Source organism: Coregonus lavaretus (genome assembly GCF_964263955.1).
Source record: "Coregonus lavaretus genome assembly, contig: HAP1_SCAFFOLD_1316, whole genome shotgun sequence".
NCBI lineage: Eukaryota > Metazoa > Chordata > Actinopteri > Salmoniformes > Salmonidae > Coregonus > Coregonus lavaretus.
In genome coordinates this window covers 26,669-47,495 of record NW_028160031.1, presented here as the reverse complement: position 1 = coordinate 47,495, position 20,827 = coordinate 26,669, and the positions used below count along the sequence as shown (strand labels likewise).

The following is a 20,827-nucleotide window of genomic DNA, read 5'->3' as shown; positions in this document are numbered from 1 at the left end:
GCAGACGCTCTTATCCAGAGCGACTTACAGGAGCAATTAGGGTTAAGTGCCTTGCTCAAGGGCACATTGACAGATTTTTCACCTAGTCGGCTCGGGGATTAGAACCAGCGACCTTTCGGTTACTGGCACAACGCTCTTACCCACTAAGCTACCTGCCGCCCAACTATGCATCTCAGATGGTCAAACACATTTCGTATATATCTATTAATCCTGCTACTGGTCACTATTACTCCTGTTTACATGTATATATTATCATTAGTATATTACCATATTTCTGCTACAATCACTTTTCAGCCCTGTTTACATGTACTTCAGAAAGTATTCACACACCTTGACTTTTTCCACATTTTGTTGTGTTACAGCCTGAATTTAAAATGGATAAAATTGTGATTTTTGTCGCTGGCCTACACACAATACCCCATAATGTCAAAGTGGAATAATAATTTTTGAAATGTTTACAAATTAATAAAAAATGAAAAGCTGAAATGTCTTGCGTCAATAAGTATTTAACCCCTTTGTAAAGTCTAAATAAGTTCAGGAGTAAAAATGGGCTTAAAAAGTCACACAAGTTGCATGGACTCACTCTGTGTGCAATAAGTGTTTAACATGATTTTTGAATGACAACCTCATCGCTGTACTCCACACATACAATTATCTGTAAGGTCCCTCAGTCGAGCAGTGAATTTCAAACACAAATTCAAACGCAAAGACCAAGGAGATTTTCCAATGTCTCGCAAAGAAAAATAAAAAATAGCTATTAACTACACTTTGGATGGTGTATCAATACACCAAGTCACTACAAAAATACAGGCATCCTTCCTAACTCAGTTGCCCGAGGAGGGAAACCGCTCAGGGATTTCACCATGGGGCCAATGGTGACTTTAAAACAGTTACAGAGTTTAATGGCTGTGATAGGAGAAAACTGAGGATGGATCGACAACATTCTAGTTACTCCACAATACTAATCTAATTGACAAAGTGAAATGAAGGAAGCCTGTACAGAATAAAAATATTCCAAAACATGCATCCTGTTTCCAACAAGGCACTAAAGTAATACTGCAAAACATCTGGCAAAGCAATTAACTGAGCACCGCATCTCTCCATATTTTCAAGCATAGTGGTGGCTGAATCATGTTATTGGTATGCTTGTAATCGTTAAGGACTGGGGTGTTTTTCAGGATCAAAAAAATTAATGGAATGGAACTAAGCACAGGCAAAATCCTTGAGCAAAACCTGGTTCAGTCTGCTTTCCACCAGACACTGGGAGATACATTTACATTTTAGTCATTTAGCAGATGCTCTTATCCAGAGCGACTTACAGGAGCAATTAGGGTTAAGTGCCTTGCTTAAGGGCACTTCGACAGATTTTTCACCTAGTCGGCTCGGGGATTAGAACCAGCGACCTTTCGGTTACTGGCACAACGCTCTTACCCACTAAGCTACCTGCCGCCCTGATGAATTCACTTTTCAGCAGGACAATAACCTAAAACACAAAGCCAAATCTACACTGGAGTTACTTACCAAGAAGACAGTGAATGTTCCTGAGTAGCTGAGATACAGTTTTGACTATGGTTCCAGTTAAATCTATGGCAAGACCTGAAAATAGTTGTCTAGCAATGATCAACAACCAATTTGACAGAGCTTGAAGAATAATACTTTTTTAAAGAATAAAATGGGCAAATGTTGCACAATCCAGGTGTGGAAGGTTCTTAGAGACTTAACCAAAAAGACTCACAGCTGTAATCACTGCCAAAAGTGCTCCTACAAAGAATTGACTGGGTGTGAATACTTATGTAAATTAGATATTTCTGTATTTCATTTTCAATACATTTGTAAAAATGTCTAAAAACATGTTTTCATTTTGTCATTATGGGGTATTGTGTGAGATGTAAATTAGATTTCTGTATTTAATTTTCTATAAATTCGCAAATATTTAAAAACATGTTTTTTTTTACTTTGTCATTATGGGGTATTATGTGTGTTGATGGTTGAGAAAAAAAAATCGATTTAAATCCATTTTTAATTCAGGCTGTACAAACAAAATGTGGATTAAGTCAAGGGGTATGAATACTTTCTGAAGGCACTGTGTATCCATCCGCCTGTGACGCCTACTGACCTCTTGCACACACATACTAACACTAATACCCACACACTTACATACACTCACCACCACGCACACACCCACATGCTGCTGGCATCCTGTTTACTATTACATTATTATTTATCCTGCTACCAGTCACTTTCTCCTAATCCCTGCCTACATGTACATATCTACCTCAAATACTCCAGTATCCCTGCACATTGTACATTTACCCTGTATATAGCTTCCTCTCTTATTTGTCATGTTATTATATGTATTTTTCTTATTAGTTACACTTTTTTGATAGGGCTTGCAAGTTAACTAAATGAGCCCCACAGTAATGCCGGCGTGATTTAGGACTTCCAACTCATTTTATAGATTGTTTGTTTGAGCTACAGACTTCTGGGTTGTAACATTGGATTTGTCTATTTCTTCTGCATCCATTAGCCTGTATGACGAACAGGGATTGAGCTAGAGCGGTTTTTGTGAGACAAGGGTGGATCTTGAAGGGGACCAGGGCAGGGTTTTTAAACAAATACATCTGTAGAGTCCGAATGGTTTGAGCTACAAACTATTAAAAGCTATATATGAAAAGCCGAGACTCCCACAAACACTCACAAGATACACAAGAGTCATTAGAAGGTAAGGGGTTCTTCTACATAGAAGATCATTGGAAATCCCAAGACATAATATGGTAATAAGCTCACATAGTTGCTGTCACAAACTCCACACAGTTGTCACTGACTAGTTGGATATTCATTTCCCAAAGAACAAAACACTTCTGTAAATTCATTTTTATCAGGTTTTTGCTTTGGCTGGACTTGTTTTTTAAATTTACATTTGTCAATAAAACTCATGAATGCAACTGTTTATGTTAAATTGTTTTGTATTCTACTTGTAGCCTTGGTTGTCCTGAAAAGAAAACAGTAAAACACTTCCTTGTGAGGCTAAATATAAAAGGCTGGACAGATAAATGAAAGTCAGATAAATGAAAAGCCGATTTTTGCTGGGGTCTCGGGACTGTGCATGTGACAAATATAATGTGAAACTTGAATTTACCTGAATAACCAAAGCAAGCACTCTGGTGTAACTTTAAACAGATCTACATTCTCAACTTTTCAGCGTTTGGCATCTATGGTCTAGATTACCTGATACTTCAGGATGGCGTCCTCAAAACGGTTCACCTCGTAATTCTCTGCGTTGTAGTACTTCACCTGTTGGAAAAACATTACAATCGCAGCCATGAAGCAACTTTGAAGCTGCAGAAATGCAATATGTTTGTGGGCAGCTTCATGTGCCACCATGGCAAGTGGGGATTCTGGGTCGTGTTCATTAGGCATCAAACAGACAAAACATTTTTAGTTTCTCGTTGAATAATGTTTTTAAACATTTTCTGTTGCGTGCCCTAATGAAGACAATCCAAGTATTGAGGTTAAAGGTCAATGGGACCGTCTCGGTACCGTCTCAAAGTTGAGCAGGGAGTCCACCGCCTTGGACTTGGTGTTGTTGTCCTGGGTGTTCATGTCTCGCCTGTACTTGGTCCTCCATTCCGTGATGATGATGGTAAGGGCTGAAGAGATATATTGATAGACCATTATGAAATACATTGGTGTTACCAGAACTCAGTCGAATGCATATGTAAAATGCTTTCAAGTAGGTGTGCTTGAATTAGCTTGTAGTTGTTTTAATTTACACTTTTGGGACTATTCTATTGGTGCAGCTCAAGTCATTTGAAAGTATTTCACACATATCGGATTATTGTTACTTTATAAAAATAACTAAATTAGCTCTCGAAAAGGAGGCCTTGTACTCACTGAGATAGAGGAACATGCAGACGAATACGATGAGTCCGAACCAGGCGTTGAAGTAGGTGATGAAGTAGATGATGGAGATAACGATATCTGCGATGGTGGGGAAGATGCTGAATACGATGTAGCTGTGGAGAGAAATAGAGGGGTTTACCTCTGAATTCACACACAGAAACTCTACTGACTGTCTAGAGGTTAGGATGACACTAAGAAACTAAGACATACTACAGGGGGATCGCAGTTGGGTCACATTACACTGGTTGGTAGTGATGGAAGAAATGGAATGTAGACTACATTTTCGACAATTGAGTAAACCCCTGAGGGAGCAGTCTATCTAAGCTTTGAGAATAAGATAATCAGACCTAGATCAAACATGTATTTTCAGTGTTTCCCCTATATTCATTTAGCACACAGCTGTACATTTCGATGAAACATGGTAAAGCCCCAAAATTGCCTACCCTGGAAGCCTGTGTTTCAGACATAAGGAAGTGGATGGAGGCAAATCTTTTACTTTTAAACTCGGACAAAACAGAGATGCTAGTTCTAGGTCCCAAGAAACAAAGAGATATGCTGTTGGATCTGACAATTAATCTTGATGGCTGTACAGTCGTCTCAAATAAAACTGTGAAGGACCTCAGCGTTACTCTGGACACTGTTCTCTCTTTTGATGAACATATCAAGAATATTTCAAGGACAGCTTTTTTCAATCTTCGTAACATTGCAAAAATCAGACACTTTTTGTCCAAAAATGATGCAGAAAAGCTAATCCATGCTTTTGTCACTTCTAGATTAGACTACTGCAATGCTCTACTCTCCGGCTACCCGGATAAAGCACTAAATAAACTTCAGTTAGTGCTAAACACACCTGCTAGAATCCTGACTAGAACCTACAAATTTGATCATATTTCTTTAGTGCTAGCCTCTCTACATTAGCTTCCTGTTAAGGCTAGGGCTGATTTCAAGGTTGTACTGCTAACCTACAAAGCATTACATGGCCTTGCTCCTACTTATCTCACCGATTTGGTCCTGCCGTACATACCTACACATACGCTACGGTCACAAGACGCAGGCCTCCTTATTGTCCCTAGAATTTCTAAGCAAACAGCTGGAGGCAGGGCTTTCTCCTATAGATCTAAATTTTTATGGAATGGTCTGCCTATCCATGTGAGAGACGCAGACTCGGTCTCGACCTTTAAGTCTTTACTGAAGATTCATCTCTTCAGTAGGTCCTATGATTGAGTGTAGTCTGGCCCAGGGGTGCAAAGGTGAACGGCAAGGCACTGGAGTGACGAACCGCCCTTGCTGTCTCTGCCTGGCCGGCTCCCCTCTCTCCACTGGGATTCTCTGCCTCTGACCCTATTACGGGGGCTGAGTCACTGGCTTACTAGTGCTCTTCCATGCTGTCCCTAGGAGGGGTGCGTCACTTGAGTGGGTTGAGTCACAGACGTGATCTTCCTGTCCGGTTTTGCGCCCCCTTGGGCGGTGGAAGAGATCTTCGTGGGCTATACTCAGCTTTGTCTCAGGGTAGTAAGTTGGTGGTCTGTTGATATCCCTCTAGTGGTGTGGGGTCTGTGCTTTGGCAAAGTGGGTGGGGTTATATCCTGCCTGGTTGGCCCTGTCCGGGGGTATCGTCGGACGGGGCCACAGTGTCCCCTGACGCACCCGTCTCAGTCTCCAGTATCTATGCTGCAATAGTCTATGTGCCGGGGGGCTAGGGTCAGTCTGTTATATCTGGTGTAATTCTCCTGTCTTATCTGGTGTCCTGTGTGAATTTAAGTATGCTCCCTCTAATTCTCTCGCTCTCCCTCCCGGAGGACCTGAGCCCTAGGATCAGGACTACCTGGCCTGATGTCTCCTGGATGTCCCCAGTCCACCTGATCGTGCTGCTGCTCCAGTTTCAACTGTTCTGCCTGCGGCTAGGGAACCCTGATTTATTCAACGGACGTGCTACCTTGTCCCGGACCTGCTGTTTTCGACTCTCTCTACCACATCTGCTGTCTCGACCTCTGAATGCTCGGCTATGAAAAGCCAACTGACATTTACTCCTGAGGTACTGACTGTTGCACCCTCTACAACCACTGTGATTATTATTTGACCCTGCTGGTCATCTATGAACGTTTGATCATCTTGAAGAACAATCTGGCCTTAAACGGCCATGTACTCTTATAATCTCCACCCGGCACAGCCAGAAGAGGAGTGGCCACCCCTCAGAGCCTGGTTCCTCTCTAGGTTTCTTCTTAGGTTTTCGTACGTATTTCCCCATCACACTTTTCATCCTTCTACTAAATATACCTTCCTGCAACCCGCCTCACTCAATGTGGAACGGATTCTATTATTGACTTAACTTTTATCTAGAATCTCCAGTTGAAACTAGCTAGCCAGCTAACTAGCTACTTGCTATTAGCCACCGTTAGCGGTATTCACCCAGAATGGAATAACTGAATCACTGGACATTAACACCGGATCGCAACTAGCTAGCCGCAACCGAATGGATGTTGCTGTTGGCTAATCACCACTGCCCCCGAAGCAAGCACCAGTTAGCCTCGAGCCAGGCCCATATCCCGGCTATCTACCTCTCTGTCTACCGGACGGGAGTAGCCAGCTAACTAGCTACTTGCTATTAGCCACCGTTAGCGGTTTTTCATCATTGTCCGTGGCCTGCACTACCTACCAGCCAGCTCTAGCCTGGACTATTATCGGCCAGTCTGCACTGTCTGCACAGTGCGTTATCGACCCAGAACATATTGGTTTTTCTGTCGGAATCACTGGACCTTTAACACAGGATCATCGCAACTAGCTAGCTGCAACCAAATGGATGTTGTTGTTGGCTAATCAGACTTGAGCTAGCCTTGAGTCAGGCCCATCTCCCGGCTATCTACCTCTCTGTCAACCGGACGGGACCTCCTAGAGTCGACACGGAGCCCCGCCAATCCATCACGACTGGTCTGCCGACGTAATCGTCTGTGGTTTCAACAGGCTTCCCGTTGTGACGACCACGACGATCCATCTGCTAGCCCCGGCCCGCTAGCACACACAAACAACAGCCGTGCTTCCTGCTAGCCTGTGCTGTAGCACCAATTCGAACTGCTCTCGGACTCACATATTGCTGTTCACTGGACCTTATGATCACTCAGCTGCACAGCTGATGCCTGCTGGACTGTTCCTTTACACGGTACCCTGTCCTATTTATCTGTTTAGCCTCAGCCCAAACTTTCATCGCCATTACCAGTTGTTGTCTTAGCTCTCTCGAATAACACCTGTGATTGCTTTATGCCTCTTTCCCATGTCAATATGCCTTGCCTATTGCTGTTCCAGTTAGTTCTTATTATACAATTTCACTGTAGAGTCCCATGTCCCTCTCAAACTGCCTCAAATAGTTCCTTTGTTCCACCCCCCATACACACGGAAACCGGCTCAATCGGTGCCTCCAGTGATGCTATCTCTTTCATTGTTACCCAACGCTTAGGTTTACCTCCACTGTACTCATATCCTTCCATATCCTTGTCTGTACATAATGCCCTGAATCTATTCTACAACGCCCGGAAATCTGCCCCCTTTATTCTCTGTACCCAACGCACTAGAAGACCAGTTCTTAAAGCCTTTAGCCGTATACTTATTCTAGTCCTCCTCTGTTCCTCTTGTGATGTAGAGGTTAACCCAGGCCCTGCAGCCCCCAGTATCACTCCTACTCCCCAGGAGCTATCATTTGTTGACTTCTGTAACCGTAAAAGCATTGGATTTTTGCATGTTAACATCAGAAGCCTCCTCCCTAAGTTTGAGTTATTCACTGCGTTAGCACACTCCGCCAACCCTGATGTTCTAGCAGTGTCTGAATCCTGGCTTAGGAAGGCCACCAAGAATTCAGAAATGCCCATCCCCATGTCCAACATTTTCCGTCTAGATAGAACTGCCAAAGGGGGTGGAGTTGCAATCTACTGTAGAGATCGCCTGCAGAGCTCTATCATACTATCCAGGTCTGTGCCCAAAGAGTTTGAGCTTCTACTTCTAAAAATCCACCTTTCCAGAAATAAGTCTCTCACTGTTGCCGCTTGCTACAGCCCCCCCTCAGCCCCCAGCTGTGCCCTGGACACCATATGTGAATTGATTGCCCCCCATCTATCCTCAGAGTTCGTACTGCTTGGTGACCTAAACTGGGATATGCTTAATACACCGGCCATCCTACAATCCAAACTAGATGCCCTCAATCACACACAAATTATCAAGGAACCTACCAGGTACAACCCTAAATCCGTAAACATGGGCACCCTTATAGATATCATCCTGACTAACTTACCCTCTAAATACACCTCCGTTGTCTTCAACCAGGATCTAAGTGATCACTGCCTTATTGCCTGCGTCTGTAACAGGTCCGCGGTCAAACGACCACCCCTCATCACTGTCAAACGCTCCCTAAAACACTTTAGCGAGCAGACCCTCCTAATTGACCTGGCCCAGGTATCCTGGATGGATATCAATCTCATTCCGTCAGTAGAGGATGCCTGGTTGTTCTTTAAAAGTGCTTTCCTCTCCATCTTAAATAAGCATGCCCCATTCAAAAAATTCAGAACTAAGAACAGATATAGCCCCTGGTTCTCCTCCGACTTGACTGCCCTTGACCAGCACAAAAACATCCTGTGGCGCACGGCATTAGCATCGAATAGCCCCCGCGATATGCAACTTTTCAGGGAAGTTAGGAACCAATATACATAAGCAGTTAGGAAAGCAAAGGCTATCTTTTTCAAACAGAAATGTGCATCCTGTTGCACTAACTCCAAAAAGTTTGGGCACCTCCTCCCAGCTGCCCACTGCACTGAGGCTAGGAAACACTATCACCACTGATAAATCTACAATAATCAAGAATTTCAACAAGCATTTTGCTACGGCTGGCCATGCTTTCCACCTGGCTACCACTACCCCGGTCACCAGCTCTGCACCCTCCGCTGCAACCAAACCTCTGCTGCCAAACATGCCCTCGTAAAACTGACTATCCTACCGATCCTTGACTTCGGCGATGTCATTTACAAAATAGCTTCCAACACTCTACGCAGCAAATTGGATGAAGTCTATCACAGTGCCATCCGTGTTGTCACCTCACCAAAGCCCCATATACTACCCACCAATGTGACCTGTACGCTCTTGTTGGCTGGTCCTCACTACATATTCGTCGGCAAACCCACTGGCTCCAGGCCATCTATAAATCACTACTAGGCAAATCCCCGCCTTATCTTAGCTCATTGGTCACCATAGCAACACCCACCCGTAGTATGCGCTCCAGCAGGTATATCTCACTGGTCATCCCCAAAGCCAACACCTCCTTTGACTGCCATTCCTTCCAGTTCTCTGCTGCCAATGACTGGAACGAACAGCAAAAATCTCTGAAGCTGGAGACTCTGATCTCCCTCACTAACTTTAAGCATCAGTTGTCAGAGCACCTTACCGATCACTGCACCTGTACACAGCCCATCTGAAATTAGCCCACACAACTACCTCATCCCCATATTGTTATTTATTTTGCTAATTTGCACCCCAGTATCTCTATTTGCACATCATCTTTTGCACATCTATCATTCCAGTGTTAATACTAATTGTAATTATTTTGCACTATGGCCTATTTATTGCCTTACCTCCATAACTTGCTACATTTGCACACACTGTATATATATTTTCTGTTGTATTTTTGACTTTGTTTGTTTTACCCCATATGTAACTATGTGTTGTTGTTTTTATCGCACTGCTTTGCTTTATCTTGGCCAGGTCGCAGTTGTAAGTTGGCTTAACTGGTTAAATAAAGGTAAAAAAAAAAAAAAAAAAAAAAAGGTTCCTGCCTTTCTAGGGAGTTTTCCTAGCCACCGTGCTTCTACATCTGCATTGCTTGCTGCTTGGGGTTTTAGGCTGGGTTTCTGTATAGCACTTTGTGACATCTGCTGATGTAAAAAGTGCTTTATAAATACATTTGATTGATTGACTTATTCCACATTTTTATGTGTTACAGCCTGAATTCAAAATTGATTAAATATATTTTTTGTCCTCATCCATCTACACACACACACACAATACCCCATAATGACAAAGTAACATAAATAAAATATTTGCTAATTTATAGAAAATTAAATACAGAAATCTTATTTACATAACTATTCACACCCTGAGTCAATACATGTACATGTTAGAATCACCTGTGGCAGCGATTACAGCAGTGAGTCTTTCTGGGTAAGTCTCTAAGAGCTTTGTTCACCTGGATTGTACAATATTTGCGCATTATTCTTTTAAAATTCTTCAAGACGATTTATGACAAAACCTATAACTAGGCCACTCAGGAACATTCATTGTCTTCTTGGTAAGCAACTCCAGTTCAGATTTTGGCTTTGTGTTGTAGGTTGAGTGTCTGGTGGAAAGCAGAAAGAACCAGGTTTTCCTCTAGGATTTTGCCTGTGCTTAGCTCCATTCCATTTCTTTGTATCCTAAAAAAGTCTCTAGTCCTTGCCGATTACAAGCATGCCCATAACATGATGCAGTGGCACTGTAAGAACTGTAAAGCTGCTGGGTTTTTCACGCCCAACAGTTTCCTGTGTGTATCAAGAATGGTCCACCACCCAAAGGACATCCAGCCAACTAGACACAACTGTGGGAAGCATTGGAATCAACATGAGCCTGCATCCCTGTGGAACGCTTTCGACCCCTTGTAGAGTCCATGCCCCGACGAATTGATGCTATTCTGAGGGCAAAAGGGGGTGTTGCAACTAATCATGTTAATGTTTTGTACACTCAGTGTATATTTGTAAACAATCTTTGAGAACTAACAACCACCAGAATGAAAACTAGACAGTCAGTGAGAATAAAACATTTTAAAAATGTCATGACATTGGGCTCCCATTGATGTTGTTATAATGTTTGAGTCACTCAGATAGCATGAGAACACATTTTTTTTTTTTGAAATTGCAGGAAATTATCTTTAAAACTAACCAAAAAGAATATCTGCGGCCAAGAGGAAGGCCACTGGCCACGCCATCACCCCCCCCAAACCGACCTTAATTTTGCCACAGCTGCTGAAAAGAATCCTAGGAGAAACACTGATATCAAATACTTTTAAACACTTGAGCTGCACTTGATACAGTTAGTCTGGTACAATGGAGCATATTAAATAAATGGAATAATCCCGAAAGTGCAAAGCAAATTTAAAGCGCACCTCAGACAATTTCAAGTATTTGACATATTCGACCAGTGTCTGAAAGTAATCATTAGTAATCTACCGCAGGTAGACGTAAAGCGCTTTGAGCATCTGGAAAAACGCTATATAACTTCAATCAACACACACACAAACGCACAATTTATTATTAGGAGACCCACCTGAGCAGGCTATTGATGGAGGAGGTGCCGCGGTCGATGCTACGCAGGACGTCCCCGGTGCGCCGGCCCAGGTGCCAGCGCAGCGACAATGAGTGCAGGTGGCCGAACAGACGCACCTGCACCACCCGATTGGTGTACTGCTGCACGCGGATCCACAGGAAGGACCGCAGGTTACTGACGAAGCCGGACGCACCTAGAGAGAGAGTAAGGTACAGGAAAGAGAAGAAGAGAGAGAGGGAGAAGGGGGGAGGGTAAGAGTGGGGTTGGGGAGAGTAGAGAGAGGGGGGAAGGAGAAAGGGGAGCGGAGATATAGAGAGCGAGGGAACAAGAGAGATAATTAAAATAACAGTACTCAAGGAGTCCAAGGAATGGGTGTAGCAGAGAAAGACAATATGGAGGTGAAATTCCCACTCACCCAGGGCTCTAAATTATTTATATTTTTTTAAATTGGTAGCACTGGTGTTCCCAACTTAAAAAAGTTAGGAGCACCACATGAAATTTAGGAGCACCAGAAAATACGATTTTTTAAAAATTGATTAATATACAGCCTATATTGGGCCTATATGAATTATAGCTACTTTCGAAGCACATGTTGTGCCCTATAAACTAACATGTAACACTGTAAATACATTAGTTTATTATAAAAGCTAAAACGTTGATACAAATACCTGTCATTGAAATTACAAAGTCATCTGTGGAATATTAGGTTTCTACATTGTGTAAAAGCACTATTTTCCTATTGAGAGAGAAGGGTGTAATTGCAGACCGCAATTAGGGGCGTTTTCTGATATAGGCGTTTCTTGATATCACGATGCTCACCATTGGTCCGTGGCCATTTCTTTCGCGTCGGGACAACAGTTGTTGACAACTGTAGCATTGTAGCTAAGCCTAACCCTTTTCCTAACTTTAACCTCATTCTCCTAACCTGCCACACTAATTCACCTGACACGTTAATAATCCTAACCTGCCACGTTACTGATCCTAACCTGCCACGTTAATGATCCTAACCTGCCAAGTTTAATGATCCTAACCTGCCACGTTAATGATCCTAACCTGCTATGTAAACAAATCATATTTGTCGAGAAACCATCCGTCTCGTAACACCAGAATTGACCAATGGCAGGCACCAATGGACGTTTCCTGATATCAAGGAATGACCACATCAGGAAACGCCCCAAATTGCGGTCTGCAAATACACCATATTGTTTGAGATGCATTAGATAAAACATTTTACACTCTCTCTTTAAAAGGTCAGGTTTGTGATGATGAAATGCAAGATATCTGTCATTCATTCATTGCTATGTTCATTGATCTCCTGAAGAAGCTGTCCCTTTTCCTTTCTTTCTGTGCCCCCAAATGTTTGGATATACTGGTCAAGTTACCAGGTTGTTAGCTAGCTAGCCAATGCAGTAACATGACTGAACAAAGTGTCAACAAATGGTTAACGCGCGAGTAGTTTTAGAACAACCCACAACATGGTTTATGAATGTAAAATGTCGTCCCAGCTTTTCACTATAGGAAGATAAAAATGTTGCGCCAGTAATATGGGTCAGATCTTTTGACCTGGTTGGGCTGGAAGCAAGCAGCTTTCGCTGTAGAAATGGTGCAACGATGACGCTAACGAATCTCCACTCGCTTGTTTCACTAGGGCACTCGGAAACAACGGTACGGCGAAGCCTTATCATTACAACCAAAATAAAACTCCTAGTCGCACAGCAAAATATTATTGACAAAATTGGTCGCACTTTAGAACCCTGCACTCACCTGCCCCTCCACCTTGCAGGAACTTGAGCAAGACGTAGACACACACAGTGGTGGCCAAGGTCGTCCAGCTGCTTCCATCAGTCAGCTCATTCACTGTGAGTGTGTGAGAGAGAGAGAGAGAGAGAGAGAGAGGTTTTGAAAAGGGTTGACAGTCCCAGGTCATCTTTTCTACAGTTTTGCTGGGCAGGTTATCAGATGTCAGCCACAATGATATCCTAAAAAACTTCTGAGAATGTGCAGCGCAGCACCAATAAAGACAACCTGCAACGCAACCAATAAGGCTATGACAGCAACAAGTAGGAATTTAAAAAGGCATCCAGATAAAAGCTGGATCTAGGGGAGATGTTGTGAAACAAGGGATGCTCTCTCACCGATGTTCTTGTAGTAGATGGGCACAAAGACATTGATGACCCTCTCCAGACCCAGCAGGCACAGGCAGAGGAGCACCAGGCCCTGTAACAGCATGCTGCCTTTGGGCCACATGTAGGGCACCAGCAGACGCACCTTCTGCCTAAAGTCCTGCCAGGTAGACTGGGATTCCTCTGCCCCATCCAACAGAGGCTGGGGTACAGATAGAGATATTAGGGGTTATTATGGGCATACATATGCAGACCTACTGTAGAGGTATGTCGTGAACTTAATAAATATAGACAGACAGTATAGACTCATTACAAACTACTGTACGTTACACACCCAATCACACTGAAAAGGGACACATTCTTATTTATACAAGATATATATTGGATATTGTACACACATAAACAACAACAAAAAAGGTTGTGGCCGGGGACTTTAATGCAGGCAAACTTAAATTGGTTTTACCAGCATGTCACATGTGCAACCAGAGGGGAAAAAACTCTAGACCACCTTTATTTCACACACAGAGACGCGTACAAAGCTCTCCCTCAATTTGGCAAATCTGACCATAATTCTATCCTCCTGATTCCTGCTTACAAGCAAAAACTAAAGCAGGAAGTACCAGTGACTCGCTCAATACGGAAGTGGTCAGATGGCGCGGATGCTAAGCTACAGGACTGTTTTGCTAGCACAGACTGGAATATGTTCCGGGATTCATCCAATGGCATTGAGGAGTATATCACCTCCGTCACTGGCTTCATCAATAAGTGCATCGATGATGTCGTCCCCACAGTGACCGTACGTACATATCCCAACCAGAAGCCATGGAGTTGCCGCTTTCAAGGAGCGGGACACTAATCCGGACGCTTATAAGAAATCCTGCTATGCCCTCAGACAAACCATCAAACAGGCAAAGCGTCAATACAGGACTAAGATTGAATCCTACCTTACCAGCTCTGATGCTCGTCGGATGTGGCAGAGCTTACAAACTATTACGGACTACAAAAGGGAAACCCAGCCGCGAGCTGCCCAGTGACGAGAGCCTAACAGACAGGCTAAATGCCTTTTATGCTCGCTTCGAGGCAAGCAACACTGAAGCAGGCATGAGAGCACCAGCTGTTCCGAATGACTGTGAGATCACGCTCTCCGTAGCCGATGTGAGCAAGACCTTTAAACAGGTCAACATTCACAAGGCCGTGGGGCCAGACAGATTACCAGGATGTGTACTCAGAGCATGCGCGGACCAACTGGCAAGTGTCTTCACAGACATTTTCAACCTCTCCCTGACCGAGTCTGTAATACCTACATGTTTCAAGCAGATCACCATAGTCCCTGTGCCCAAGAACTTCAAGGTAACCTGCCTAAATGATTACCGCCCAGTAGCACCCACGTCGGTAGCCATGAAGTGCTTTGAAAGGCTGGTCATGGCTCACATCAACACCATCATCCCAGAAACCCTAGACCCACTCCAATTCGCATACCGCCCCAACAGATTCACAGATGATGCAATCTCAATTGCACTCCACACTTTCCCACCTGGACAAAAGGAACACCTATGTGAGAATGCTGTTAATTGACTACAGCTCAGTGTTCAACACCATAGTGCCCACAAAGCTCATCACTAAGCTAAGGACCCTGGGACAAAACACCTCCCTCTGCAACTGGATCCTGGACTTCCTGATGGGTTTCCCCCAGGTGGTAAGGGTAGGCAACAACACATCTGCCACGCTGATCCTCAACACGGGTCCCCTCAGGGGTGCATTCTTAGTCCCCTCCTGTACTCCCTGTTCACCCACGATTGCGTGGCCAAGCACGACTCCAACACCATCATTACGTTTTCTGACGACACAATGGTGGTAGGCCTGATCACCGACAACGATGAGACAGCCTATAGGGAGGAGGTCAGAGACCTGGCAGTGTGGTGCCAGGACAACAACCTCTCCCTCAACGTGAGCAAGACAAAGGAGCTGATCGTGGACTACAGGAAAAGGAGGGCCAAACACGCCCCCATTCACATCGACAGGGCTGTGGTGGAGCGGGTCGAGAGCTTCAAGTTCCTTGGTGTCCACATCACCAACAAACTATCATGGTCCAAACAGACCAAGACAGTCGTGAAGAGTGCATGACAATGCCTATTCCCCCTCAGGAGACTGAAAAGATTTGGCATTGGTCCCCAGAATCTTAAACATTTCTACAGCTGCACCATTGAGAGCATCCTGACTGGTTGCATCGCCGCCTGGTATGACAACTGCTCGGCATCCGACCGTAAAGTGCTACAGAGGGTAGTGCATACTGTCCAGTTCATCACTGGGGCCAAGCTTCATGCCATCCAGGACTTCTATACTAGGCAAGTGTCAGAAGGCCCAAAAAAAACTCCAGTCACCCAAGTCATAGACTGTTCTCTCTGCTACCGCACGGCAAGCGGTACCGGAGCGCTAAGTCTAGGTCCAAAAGGCTCCTTAACAGCTTCTACCCCCAAGTCATAAGACTGCTGAACAATTAATCAAATGGCTACCCGGACTATTTGCATTTATTTATTTTTACACTGAGGCTACTCGCTGTTTATTATTTATGAATAGTCACTTTACCCCTACCTACATGTACATATTACCTCAATTACATTTACATTTTAGTCATTTAGCAGACGCTCTTATCCAGAGCGACTTACAGTTAGTGAGTGCATACATATTTTCATACTGGCCCCCCGTGGGAAACGAACCCACAACCCTGGCGTTGCAAGCGCCATGCTCTACCAACTGAGCTACACGAGCTACTCGACTAACCTGTACCCACACACATTGACTCGGTACTGGTACCCCCTGTATTTAGCCTCGTTATTGTTATTTAATTATGTTACTTTTTATAAACTTTTGTTTATTTAGTAAATATTTTCTTAACTCTTTTTTCTTAAAACGGCATTGTTGGTTAAGGGCTTGTAAGTAAGCATTTCACCTGTTGTATGCGGCGCATGTGACAAATTACATATTATTTTATTTTTTTACTAGGTTACCTGGCCAGTGCTGCCCTCCACGTCACGTTCGTCCTCGTTGATCAGGAGCATGTACGGTCTCCGTGGTAAACCCGGAGCCTTCAGGCCCAGGAAGAAGAGTGTTCCCGTGCCGACGTAGCGCATCAACCAAAGAGAAAATTCCACCTGAGGTAATGAATGAAAAATGCTAAGTCATGACTGAACCTTTAAAGGGGAAATCTGCAGTTTTGGTAAAAAGCTGAGGGAATGGCCTGGTGAAATGGAACCACTCTCAAATACATAGACAGAGCTATGGATGCAAGGACTGACCATCCATGATATCAAAATTATAGCTTTAACCATGTTTTGAGGCTATACACTGTTTGTTTACATTTACAATGTTTATATTAAAGTAAAACAAGCTTATATTTTGGTTGTGATGGGGTGTGACAGTTGAACTAAGCTCGAGGTATTTATAAGTTATAATCTTCAAGAATCAATGGGTATATATCATTAGTCCAAAAATGGATGTAGCAATTGCAGATTGACTCTTTAAAGGAATACTACACTCATAAACTATATTTTAGTATGTTGTCCACTGTTAATTCAATTCCAATGGGACTCTTAATACAATCCCATCACAATCCCAAATGGTGCATGTCAGCAGTCAAAATTTTTATTTTTTGAGTGTAGTATTCCTGCTGACTGACAAGCATAACTGCATAAAACACAGAAAAACCATATTTCAATACTTCATTCAACACATAACATTTGTCTTACATTTACATTTGAGTAATTTAGCAGACACTCTTATCCAGAGTGATTTACATGGTTAAGTGCCTTGCTCAAGGGCACATTGACAGATTTTTCACCTAGTCTGCTCTGGGATTCAAACTAGCGACCTTTCGGTTACTGGTCCAACGCTCTTTAACGGTGGTCTACCTGCTGCCCCAACTTCAATGTGAGGCCGAGGCTATCATTCAAAAAGTCATTTACTCAGGAGTTGTTGGATCATTCAGGATTGGAGGAGAGGTGAGTCAGTGGTTACAGTCAGACTAACTGTACAAAGTAAACTACTGTACACATTATGACACAAAGTAACCAGTGGACTGTGTCATATACTTTGTGGCATAACAACCCATTGGAAGAGCTAAGATGGTGAAAGCTTGGTAAAAAGCTAATGAAGATGCATTCAGAACGCATTAGTTGAATACAACTGGGAGACATACTAAACAGCCATACCTCAAGACTTGTACAACCTAAAGTCATGCTGAGTGGGACGACCAATGACAGCCACTGGGAGGGGCTAAGAAAAGGCGTGATCTGATTAGTTACAAAATGTATATTTGGGGGCGTGGCCAGAGGGAGAGGGATGTAGACGGCAAGATGGGGCAATGACTCAGCACTTCTAGAGTTACTCAAAGCTGACTAATGATCATGGCTCCTCCCCCTTCCACTGCTGTGTCATGGTTGGAATGGCAGTTTCTATTTTAGCAGTCTTCTTGTGAGAAACTGCTTTGTAATAGATTTTTTTTTTTTTTTTTTACAATCACAACAGTCATGACAAAATGGGATTTAGAGGTTATTAAGTAGGTACTTAGGGTTGATAAGAAACATTAAACCTAGCCTATGTGTCCAATTTACACAGATACAGTATCACACCCTATGAGTAGACTGAGGTTGTTAAAACGTTGACATATAATGTTACTGGCTATTAGCATTAAACTTAACATTGCGTTTCCACACTCCATTACACAAGTGTAGTAGTGGGCTTTCTTAAAAGTAAGTCAGTCTACTCATAGGGTGTGATACTGTATCTGTGTAAATGGGACAAATAGGCTTGGTGAAAGAACCGCAATGAAACTAGGGAGTGGGATGGCACTTCTTCCTCACTTAAGTTTGAGCTGTGGGGGTTCATTCAAAGAGGTGAAACGTTTGAAGTGATGCAGATAGAAACGCAAGGAACAGATCTAGCACCATTTCCAACTTAACCTGACAGTTAAACATGTTTATTCTACACCAATACATTTTTATCTGACGGTCCTCTAACGCTACACACTCCTGAACAGACCCCAGTGCCACGTTCAATAGGCAAGGTTGTGGAACATTCAGATAGAAATACATTATGTAGAACAGACGTGTCTATTTGAGTGATATGTAGAGTGAGGAATCACGTCAGCTCTATTGGGGACATTCTACAATGTTACACCCTCCTCAACAATACCCCTGGTCCTATCTCACTTGCTGCTGTGTGTTCTCCAGGCCCCACCACCAGTAAGGGCTTGCCCAGGAGACGAAGGCCAGGTTCTCCGCCGAAAATGCCACAGCCCAGAAGAGCAGCAGCACCGTGCTGTGACCCCGCGTCCGGTCCCTCACCAGAACCCTCCTCCTCTCCAGCCTTAGCAGGGCCACGGCCCAGACCCAGCCCAGCATGGACAGGCAGCCGTACAGCACCACGTAGCCAGGGAGTTCCCCTACCCCGCCTCCACCAGTCGCCCTCCACACCAGCCCCCCCAGGAACTGCAGCAGGAGGAGCAGGGAGACTGCCAGTTGGAGGCCATAGAGGCGCGAGCGCGGTATGAACTTGGGCTCCATCTCGGTGCCGTAGCGGCGGTAGCAGACGCAGTGGAAGGTGCCGAAGAAGAAGGAGAGGGTAAGCAGGACGGTGGGCACCAGGGTGAAGTAGAAGCAGGGTGAGATGCCGCCCTCCAGCCAGGCTTCGGAGATGGAAGCGCTGGCCTCACAGTAGCTTTGCACTGCCACCATGGTGGCTGGGAGCTGGGGAGACAGGGAGGGGGAAAGAGAGTACTCACTATTACAGACATATTACTACAACATTAGGCCTACACATAGGGCTCAAGATCACCATCCTGGTCCACATGGATGTTAAGAGATTTTAAAAAGGCAGGACAGGCAAAGGAAATCATACAGTAGACTGCATGAAATTAGTTTTCAAAAATACATTCTGCACAGTATTTTCAGATTTGCACCGGACCTTATTTGTGTCCTATTATAAACTGCTATTCATGATGACATTCAACTAGTCTAACTTCTTCCATTCATAACTACACCAGCAGCGATCAAAAGTGAAGTTAGTCAACACAATGAACACATGTTCATTATTTTGCAGGACAAACATGCTACCCTACGTATCAGGCTCAAGAGTTTATTGAATCTCCTTGAGGTGTATGTGTTGTACTATGAAGCAAAACACAACAAGCATCTCTTCCTAGTGTATAATCATTCAACAGACTTGAATAGGCCTAAGAGATCCAGGCCAGCCCTGCTATATCAGGCTGTGAACTTTAGGATATGGTTAGTGCTTCAGTCATGGCTCCTAACAGCACCCCAGCCAGTCAGGCGAATCCACAACCCATAGTGTCATCTGGGGTGGGCAGTGGACCACTTATAATTCAGTCAAGGCACTTAAGACACTAAAGACAACCAAAACACATCACATTTCATCAACTGATATTCATTAAAAATATCACACCAGCATTAGGTTACAGTGATATGCCGACACATGTCTAATGTACCATGGAGTAGCTTGGCATGTTGGAACGAAGACCTCACAAGCTCACAAGTTCAGAGAGAGGTCAGACTGCACGTTGTAATTTCAACCAATAAAATGATTCATTTGGATGTATATGATCTTAATTAAAGAACAACTGTACCTTATTATCATAACTCCCCAAAAACTATTAACCGCTAACGTTATTACTCCATTGTTTATGTTTTCGTTGTCATATGATATATAACTTTGTAAACAAATGATTCAGATGATGTTTTACAAAAAAGTTGTTGCTCTCATGGAATTTCATGAGCACTACAAATATTATCATAGGAATCAAGACGCATTTGCCCCAGTGGAATTGTTTAGACTATGTGTTTATTGGTGGCCCACTCTTTGACAGACAGAGCCTATTTAAACAACGTGGCAACGACGACGACTGAGCGTCATGCTAACCTTAGCAGTAAAGTTTTTCTCTAGCTACCATTTGTGGAGTAATCTATCTGACCTATCAAGATAGCTAGCTAAGATCTGTTGCTGTCATTACAACACTCACCTTCTCAGGACAAACTGGTGCTGGAAAGCGATTTAGTGAATTGAAGCACCCAACAAATAAACCGTTTTACGCGAAGAGATATTAGAAGTCGATGCCTCCAAAAATAACAATAATGCTCATCTTGTTGTATCAACTTGTAAATTGTCCTTATTCTTCTTGCGGCATGCATGTAGCGAAGTAATCCATGACTCGGCAATCGACACTTTCTTACAAAACAATACTGCCTGAACCGGGTCCTAGCGCACCCATGTCTCACACGCATGTTCAAAACTAATGTTATGCAATCTCATATATGGCCAGTAGATGACAGTATATACAAAGACATCATACCTCACACCAAAATGCCATCTGAACGCTGGGTCTCATCATACAGTCAGTCAGTATACCAAAATCTTAGCTACAGAAGATTAAAATGGATGAGAAAATACATGTGGCC

The 20,827-nt window shown here is 43.6% G+C and overlaps 1 protein-coding gene across 1 annotated transcript in view; it reads right to left on the bottom strand.

The window, feature by feature from the left end:
* LOC311122253 (ATP-binding cassette sub-family B member 6-like) overlaps positions 1-20,574 on the bottom strand; it is a 36,935-nt gene extending 16,361 nt beyond the window's left edge. Inside the window, exons 1-9 of the mRNA XM_084196645.1 lie at positions 20,392-20,574; positions 18,566-19,102; positions 16,367-16,510; positions 13,371-13,560; positions 13,000-13,092; positions 11,236-11,428; positions 3,895-4,016; positions 3,541-3,650; positions 3,229-3,294 (exon numbers count right to left, since the gene is read on the bottom strand). Coding sequence (XP_084052771.1) covers positions 3,229-3,294; positions 3,541-3,650; positions 3,895-4,016; positions 11,236-11,428; positions 13,000-13,092; positions 13,371-13,560; positions 16,367-16,510; positions 18,566-19,090 — 1,443 coding nt within the window. The 5' untranslated portion in view covers positions 19,091-19,102; positions 20,392-20,574. The remainder of the gene's footprint in view (positions 1-3,228; positions 3,295-3,540; positions 3,651-3,894; positions 4,017-11,235; positions 11,429-12,999; positions 13,093-13,370; positions 13,561-16,366; positions 16,511-18,565; positions 19,103-20,391) is intronic.
* Positions 20,575-20,827: the final 253 nt, after the last annotated feature.